Genomic DNA, 8,970 nt, shown 5'->3' with positions numbered 1-8,970 from the left:
ACTGGTATGGTAATGGTTGCATGATTATGATCTGCAATGCTAAATAGGTCGAAGAGGACAAATATTCCTTGATCTTCAAGATCATCAGATATCACTTCAATTACTTATAGATAACAGCAGAAAAAATGTTAATCAAACAGAAATTGATATGCGTCAAGAATTAATACAAAAAAAATGAACAAGAAATTATTATTGCAATAAATTTTATTCTTTGTCAAAGCCAATCTTATGTTCATAATAACAAACAACATTTAGAGATGGAATTACAATTTGAATCTACAGTTTATTTCAATGTAGTACTGAATAAGAAAGCAGTCCGTTGTCATTTCGTGTTTTTAATAACTTTTTAAAAGCTTGTGTTTATATAAATTTTTTTCTTATTTTTACTTATAGAATATTCTAGCAAAAACTTTACTAAAAAAAATGGAATACTGTGTATAATAATATACTATATGTAAGTAGCAATGAAATTTTTAATATTTTATATCTGAATAAAAAATTAATAATATTGCAAAACATTTTAATAATTACTATAAATAGTATGTTAATTTATTTTTTATAACATGTCTTATATAGTCAAAATTATCAATAAAAAATTTGTTTATACATTATAAAATATTTAAAACTAATATTATTTTCTGGCAAACTTATTTTTTTATGCTATTTAATCTATAAAATTTTATATTGAAGAATAGTTTAAATAAACTATATGAAATGTTTATTAGCTTATAATCTTATAAAAATATACAATATAATATTTTAAGAATAGATTTACATGTGTCTAGACAAAAATGGCGCTTCACGATTAGTACACATGCTGTATAATGCTAAAGTAAAGTTACCTTTAGTTATATTCCGATGTTAACAAACTTAATATACAAAACTACAAAATGACTAATTGGTCATTACTTGTTAATAAAAGTACAGTACGACAATGTTTTCGTTGTATGACTACAATAAAAAAACAGTCACCTGGTGAATATTGTTTGGAATTGGTTAGGTATGCTCATTGAATGCAATGATAATATAAAACAAAAAGTAAAATTTATTATATAAAAAGAAAATAGACCGTTTATCCGATTTTTTTAAACGTACATTTATTTATTTCTATATGCATACATTTTTTACTTCTAGAAAAAACGATTATGAGAATTTTTTATGCACGTTATTATTACCTAAAAATATAAAAGCTGCGGGTTTTGCAATACGTGCTTTTAACGTTGAAATAGCACAAGTTGAAGATCAAGTAACTATGAAACACGTAGGAAAAATGAGATTACAATTTTGGAAAGAAACACTGAATAGCATATACGATGGTTTGCCATCAAAAACTCCAGTCGCTATAGAATTACACAGGGTAAAAATTATATTGCAAAACAATAATACAAGCCATCATATGAATAAAATGTCATTTATATGTTTAATTTTTAATACAGATATTACAAAAGCACGAACTTTCAAAAAGATATTTCAAACGTCTAATCGATGCTCGCTTAGATAAATTAGAAAAGTCAATATTTCCTAATATACAAGCAATTGAAAATTATTCTGAAAATGCTGTTTCATCAATCTATTATTTACTCTTGGAAGCAAATGGTATTAAAAATATAAAGGCAGATCACGTGGCTAGTCATTTGGGTAAAGCACATGGAATCATTACTTTAATACGTTCTATTCCGTATCATGCTCAGAAACGTGTTATCATTTTACCACAAGATATTTTAATGAAACACAATGTATCCTCCGAAACAATATTAAGAAATATAAAAACTAAAGCAGTAAATGACGTAATATTTGAAGTAGCATCTTGTGCGAAACAACATCTAGACGAGGTATTGCATCTTTATCATGTTTTTAGTTACAAGATAATAATTATTAATTACCTTTTTGTATAATCATTGTTTCAGGCAATTTTGCTTAATACTTTTACAAAAAGCAAGATAATATTTTTACCAATAGTTTTTATAGAAAATTATTTAGAAGAATTAAGGAGAACAGATTTTGATGTTTTTCATCCACAATTTGCTAAAAGAAATGGTTTCTTACCATTACAACTTCTATGGAAAAAGATAACTGATAAATTTAGTAAATAAAATTATATATATATAGAAAAAAACTAGAGTACCTTCTATTTATATGAAATTATTCCTTCCTCTTATTGCCAAAAATATAAGATGTAGATTAAAATAATGAAATAGAAAAAATATTTAAAAATCTCACGTTCTCTGAAATTCATCACTCTGTTTGATGTATTTACTGTATTACATATAAATGAGAATAAGATATTAAAGTGATATTGATAATATGTTACATTTACAAGGTATGAATAACATCATTAATAATAATAATAATTAACGATTTTTAATTCATTATCAAATTTGTATTTTGGCGCCTCATAAAAAGTACATAATAGTGATATCTAGCGGTAATAATGAAAATCAAATCATCAATATGAAACATCTGGTCTTGTCAATTTTATTGAACATAACCTAATTGTTTTAAAAAATGTGTAAACGTGTTATAGACATATGATAAAGAAAGAAAAATAGAAAAAGATAAAAGAACAACAAGAGGTAAAGAGTACTCGTTAAAAAGAATACTAAAAGAAAACCTGAAGTGATTAATAATCAGAATATAAACAAAATAAGTATTATAATGAATCAGAGATCAAGGTACGCGTTTCTATTGCGGAGTGAATGTTCGATGTGGAACTAAATGGATTTGTGATAAATTAAGCGATTATAACTGGTAAGTGACCATCAAAAATATCTGTTATATATGTGTCAATAATTATGACAATGGCTGTCCAAAAATAGAGAAAATTTATTTTATGATTTATTTGATAATAATAATTTTTAATACTTAATCCACTCTTATAATTATAGGCACATATTTCTATTTACAATTAATTCGGAAATGAAATTTACGTTAAATTAAATAATTATGCATTTGTGTATAAATATAATATGCATTTACCGAAAGGAAACTGTAAATTTTACGTTTTAACATTTTTATAAATATAATATATTTCTATTTATTCATTTTCTTATTATACATTTATTATGATTATCATATATAAATAAGAATAAGATTAATATATAAAAATATAGACGCAAATATTTTGAAATTATTTGTTATGTTCTGTTGTATTGATTACGATTTTCTTGTACAATAATTCAGAATGAAACTTTTCTTGCAGCTCTTTACTAGTTTTTCTGTAAATAGACTGATTGTGTTTACAGAAATATATACTCTGATGCATATTTGCAATCATGGAAGTAGAAGTAACTGGTGGGTTATGCAGGATTCAATCTGTAGATCGTGCTAGGAAGATACCAAGTTTAAATTACTTGTTTGACAAATCTACTAAAGTTTATGATCGTATGAAAGGAGCTAATACATTTGTTAATTGGGCGTTCGATATGATGGAAAATGTTGTAAATACTGTTATTGAGAAATCATTACCGGTCGCTAGATTAATGGAAAAGCCTATTTATACTTTGGATAAGACCTTGTGTCAGGGTTTAGATTTTATGGAAGTTAAATTGCCTATAATCAAAGAAGAGCCTAAAGAGGTAACTGCTACGATTTGTATCGATTATTTGCATCAATTGCATCAATCAAAGATTATCCTTATTCTGTGACATATAAATCAAATAAATTCAATACAATCTACAAATACTATTTATATTCAACTTAACATTTGTGTAAACTTAACTCCTTGTATTACGATTTAACACATGGAGCTGCGTGACATGTTCGATGCTATATTTCATAGTACTTATATTTGACATATAAGATTCACCAAAGTAAGACCTATGTTTTTCATGTTTGGACTAAAAAATGTATCACAAGTCTCACACAATGTTATAATGCAAGGGGTTAAATCTATGTTCAAAAATCAATATTAACAATGGCATAAAAAACATACAACGTTTTTGAAAAATGTTGTCTTCATATGTTAAAGAATTAAATCGTAAAAAATGTTTTCTATCATTTTCTTATTCTTTTAGATATTAGATAAGACCAAATCGATAGTCACAAATCATCTACGACCAGCTGTAAAAACATTTTCCAATCTTAAACATGAAACAAAACAAAAAGTTAGAATCATGATTTTACTTACTTATTATAAGGTGCATTACTTACGTTTATATAGTTGGCAACAAGCAGACAGAGTCATGTCCACTGAAACGGGAATCAGTATTCTAAAAACTGTGGATAATACGACACATCTGGTAGAATTAATATTAGATAAGTACTTACCTGCATCACATGAAGAAATTGAAGAGGACGCAGGTATATAGTTTTATCTTTATTAATATGTTATGCGCTAAACTTCTTTTGTTGAACTTTCCGTTTCGGCCACGATAATCTAAACACTAGAATATTGGCCTGGATGAAAAGACTAAAATCAGTCCATAAAAACTAACATAGCATTTAACATGTTAAAAATAATAAATCTTACGATTAAAGTAAAAAATACTTTATTTTCATTTGTATTTTATATTTTATAGAAGAATTATGCAGTGAACATGCCAAGTTACATCATACGATGGAAAGACTTACCGAATTTGGTAGTCGTACTATTCGTCGTATTTATCTTGCTTTAGTGGAACATTCTCAACACATGTATAAAATAGAGATACTTATATTAATATTGTACGCTCTTATTGTAATTCAAACTATGAAAGTGTTGGAAATACTATTTACTTTCGTGTTCAAATTGTTTAGCAGTTATGTATACTTCTTTTTTCTAGGATTTTTGCACATATTACAGTGGACTTATTCGTAATTTAAGCAAAATAATTTATATCATATAATTCTAAGTATCTTGTGTAAAGGCATATTTTACATAGTCAACAAAAATTTAAATTGTGTCAAATGAAAGAGCGCAATTGATTATAGTTCTGCAAATTATTGTTTATATATTTTGTTAAGATGTTATTTTCTTTTTATTATTATATGTTATTATTGATATGGTTATATTTTTATAGTACTTATCATTTGTACGTTTTCTTTAAACAAATGAAAGAAAAATGCTTATCACAGTTTAATAATTAATTTATTTTTTTATAGACTATAATAGAAAACAAATAGAGCTTAAAATATAATTGTATTTTTATCAAAAAGAAGAAATCTCCGTTGTTAACCAGTTAACTATGATGAAAAATGAAACGACAAGTATGTATATCCATTATAATATCGAATTAAGTTGCAATCAAATGACTGTCTTATTTTTGTATAAAATTTATTTATTCATTTAATTTAAATATATACTTTGCATATGAATGAAAAAAATAAAAAAAAATCAATTACTGAGAAAAATAATTAATTAGAAATCTGCTATTGTTGAATGACATTGAGTAAAGTAAGAAAATGTTTCCCCATTAGACGTGTTACGTTAATCGAGTTGGTTCCACTTCGTTCATATTATGCATATACAGTATTTTCATACTAATTATTTATTTTCTTTTTTTCGTTTTATATTTTGTCTTGGTCTCAAAATATTTTAAATATTATTTTTTAATTACCAGTCATTATTATCTTTCTTTTATAATTAAATGTTAATCAAAAAAATATTATTAAAATGAATAAAATTTGTTAAGAAAGACATAGCAAAAACAGATTGTCCCCAAGGTCTCGAAATATTATCCCTGAGAGGACAAATAATTAATTAATTAAAAAGTTATCGATATCAAATGCACGATAGACATAAAAACAAATCAATTAGCGTCGTGTTTGCGCGTATACGCCGATTTCGGCTTCAAATAAGATTTGATTGATCCTCAATTTTGCGACCGATCTGGAATAAGAGTCCGGTATTTCAGCAAGTTGTACGGCTATGCTTTCGCCAAACTTAACAAACTCTTCTTTAGTTTTTTTCATTTGATTCGGTGATGCCCTTTCAAGGTTCAACGTTTGTTCGGTTTCTTCAATATCGGCAAGCGGATTTTTCGACGTTGGTAACGAAGAATTATAAAGTTCTATCATTTTCAAACTTGACGAGGATGATTCCTCAGCATCTTCGCTCAATGAAGCATTGAGTGAACCAGTCGTAGAACCATTCGTTTCTTCGTTACAGTCGACGAATGTTATACATCCCGGATCGATGTCACTCACAATGTATTCTTCCTGTCGTGTTGATTCTTCTTCGACTTTCTGTGATATTTCAAACATTTTTATGTTACTTAATCATTGATAACTTTGATAGCCTTCTGCACAACTTGGTCTAATAGATCGATGCATATATAATCAGATGCTTAAGTATCTCAAATTCGCGTTTCAATTTCTGATCTTGATAATAAATAAACGAAGAACATTAATGTATACAGGGTGTTTGAGGGTTTTCCAATCAAATGATGTCAGCATGTTTTATACACGATTATAAGAAAAAAATATTGTATAAACATAGGTCGTTTACACAGGTACTGGCTAGAGCAACAAGAAAGAAGATGTGCACTGTGTGGCACAGAAACTGGAACACTGAAGCACCTCATAGATAGATGCCAGAAAGTAATGAGAACAGAATTGAAGGAAGAGGAGATACTAGAAGGTAAAAAGAATGGAAGGGTAGAGAGATGGCTAAGGAGTGTGGACAAGCAGAGGAGAAATCCCAGTAAAGAGCAAAACCAAAGAGTATGAATTAGAAAAAGTAGGATAAGGGAATGTGCAAGAAATACTGTGATAGAGATAAGGAGGAGTGTGTTATGTTAAGGAATATGTTAGGTTAAGGAATGTTAATGTTAAGAAATGGAAGTAAGTTAGAAAACAAAACATAAACCAAGTCACTCCACATGGCTGTAAAGCTGGAAAAATAAAGAATATTATTATATAGGTCGTTTACAGTTTTATTTAACAGCTAGCATACAATATACTCTGACACCGTTCCGCTGAGAAAATCTCAAATACCCTGTATATGCAACATAAGCTTTAATGATACTCACTGACCAATAATACCTATATTAACTATTTTCAAATACCTACACACGTATCTACGATCGATTGTGATATGACAAAAACAGGATTAGAATTAGAATAGAACTGTGAGAAATAAAACAACAAAACGCTCGATAAAAATTAAATAGCTTTGTTGTTTATTTTAAATTAAAATTTGAAAAATAAAAAAATAAGAACCCTGTAAGAATAGAAAAAACATAATAATATGAAAAGTTTCTTTCTTATTGTTAGATCTCTTCTTACCTTCTTTTCCTTGCTACACTGACGAGTACCGTATTGAAGAAATTGCATTGCCTTGAACGCAAACCACTTGGAAACGTAAACATCGTGCGGCCTGGTAGCGACGTCCCGGCTACTCTGAATTTTGTACACCTCCCTCGAGAATTGATACTTCAAATTAGTAATTTTCTTCTCGACTTCGAACGTTTTGCAAGAAAATATATCAGCGAGTTCTTGAATCGCACGTTTACGTTTAGTTCTATCCCTGTAACCACAAACATTCCAATCCCAAAGTACGCGTCTCTTTCGATATTCTCGAAGAAGTTCCAAGGTTTTATCCCGAGTCCATTCCATCCTAATTAGACGCGAGTTGCAATGATTTCTTCCTATTACTATCAAATTGTCCTCTTTCTTGACTTCTTGATTATCCTTGTTATTCAAAATATCTCTGTCTTTGTAGTACATGCTTCGTTCAAAAAGAAATTCTCGTCGAGTCCTTTTGTTGGAGCAGCTAATGTTTTATTATTTCGAAACCGCTCAGAAATACGTGGCTTGAAGGACTTACAATCAGAATCTATCCCCACCTATTTATTCATCCTCCTTCCACCCTCGACTCTAACTTTTTTCTTTCTCACACTCTCTCTTTCGCTCTCATTATTGCATCTTGCTCACTGTGCTTTGTCAAGTAGCATTTAAACGTGTGTATGAGTGCGGGTGTCGCTACCGTAAATTGGGCATGCGGTTAATGATTTTTGCGCGAAGCTTGAAAGCGAAAAAGAGAGAGAAGGATAGAGTAAAAAGAGAAGAAGAGAGGAAAGAGCCGCGCTTGCTCACCTAACCTTCATTTTGACTTTTTGCCTTCTATTATTTTCTTTCGCATTGGAAACTAGCATCGTCGTCTGAACGCGTATTCGAATGAACTAAAACGAGACACGACGAAAACAGCCGAGTCTGCGCAAACTTGATCTTCATTGTGTTTCATGATTATTACTATGGCGGACTGCTAAAGGGTAGGACTACTCTTTTTCTTTTTTCTTTACTTGCCGGTTCTTTAAACTGCAATTTTATCTTTTTCTAATCTAATCTTTTTTTTTAATCTTTTTCTTTCTCTTCTTCTCTTCTTTATCCTCAAACGATCACGTCCTTTCTCTCGATGCATCCGCTATTTTTTGTTTCGAAATGTAACTTTTGTTTTGTCGAAAGTAAAAACAAAGAATTTTTCAAGTAGTTTGGAAAAAGAAATAAATATATTACAACGACGTTCCCCTCTTTTAACTAATTCCTTTGATTCACTGTCAAACTATTTGCTATTTAGAATTCATTCGTTTTCTGTTACATCAAAATATCATTTGTGAATTCTGTATTTTCGATCAAACATATCTCTTATGGAATAATTAAAACTAACAATAAGCTGACGTTGAACAAATTATAGTTCGATAAAAATAATCTACATTTGTTCTAACAATTTTGAATAAAAATAAAATTCAACAATATATAGCACGTACTAAGATAATTTATTAGGTGCAAATATATTTTTAATAGAATATAATAAACATACAAATTATCGAGTTGTTCAGAAAGTAATTAATTTCTTTTTTGTATAGAGATTTTGTTAGTGACGTTTCTTGGTATCCAACATTAATCTAAATATCAAAATCATTTAAAATTGTAACAACGGACATTTCAAAAGCGATTTCCAATCTTCTTGTGTTTCGATTTGTCAAATAATTTTTTTTTTACATCGCATCAGAAATGGAAAATTAGTATCAGCATTTTCATATAATGTAATAT

The 8,970-nt window shown here is 28.5% G+C and overlaps 3 protein-coding genes across 5 annotated transcripts; 2 read left to right on the top strand and 1 right to left on the bottom strand.

The window, feature by feature from the left end:
* Positions 1-700: 700 nt before the first annotated feature.
* Positions 701-2,457, top strand: LOC122522265 (NADH dehydrogenase (ubiquinone) complex I, assembly factor 6). The gene is made up of 4 exons (XM_043643173.1): positions 701-1,000; positions 1,135-1,357; positions 1,437-1,832; positions 1,908-2,457. Exons 1-4 carry the CDS (start codon positions 891-893, stop codon positions 2,091-2,093), a joined length of 915 nt encoding a protein of 304 aa, XP_043499108.1. The 5' UTR covers positions 701-890; the 3' UTR covers positions 2,094-2,457.
* Positions 2,458-2,631: 174 nt separating this feature from the next.
* LOC122522268 (perilipin-2-like) lies at positions 2,632-6,835 on the top strand. Of its 3 annotated transcripts, XR_006305022.1 has the most exons (5): positions 2,632-2,748; positions 3,243-3,575; positions 4,014-4,299; positions 4,518-5,184; positions 6,429-6,835. XR_006305022.1 is itself a non-coding variant. In XM_043643178.1 (4 exons), exons 2-4 carry the CDS (start codon positions 3,273-3,275, stop codon positions 4,793-4,795), a joined length of 867 nt encoding a protein of 288 aa, XP_043499113.1. In that variant the 5' UTR covers positions 2,632-2,748; positions 3,243-3,272; the 3' UTR covers positions 4,796-5,393. The 3 variants fall into 3 exon arrangements, 2 of the variants coding, with proteins under 2 accessions (XP_043499113.1, XP_043499114.1); XM_043643178.1 differs by lacking the exon at positions 6,429-6,835 and having other exon boundaries at positions 4,518-5,393; XM_043643179.1 differs by lacking the exon at positions 6,429-6,835 and having other exon boundaries at positions 3,200-3,575; positions 4,518-5,393.
* LOC122522267 lies at positions 5,535-8,138 on the bottom strand. The gene is made up of 2 exons (XM_043643177.1): positions 7,204-8,138; positions 5,535-6,162 (listed from the first exon to the last, which is right to left on the bottom strand). The coding sequence occupies exons 1-2, from the start codon at positions 7,642-7,644 to the stop codon at positions 5,731-5,733; spliced, it is 873 nt and encodes a 290-aa protein (XP_043499112.1). The 5' UTR covers positions 7,645-8,138; the 3' UTR covers positions 5,535-5,730.
* Between the last annotated feature and the right edge of the window lie 832 nt (positions 8,139-8,970).

This window comes from Polistes fuscatus, unplaced genomic scaffold (genome assembly GCF_010416935.1).
Source record: "Polistes fuscatus isolate 324 unplaced genomic scaffold, CU_Pfus_HIC Scaffold5, whole genome shotgun sequence".
In the NCBI taxonomy this organism is placed as follows: domain Eukaryota; kingdom Metazoa; phylum Arthropoda; class Insecta; order Hymenoptera; family Vespidae; genus Polistes; species Polistes fuscatus.
The sequence above is the reverse complement of the archived record's forward strand: the minus strand, read 5'-3'. Positions and strand labels throughout refer to the sequence as shown.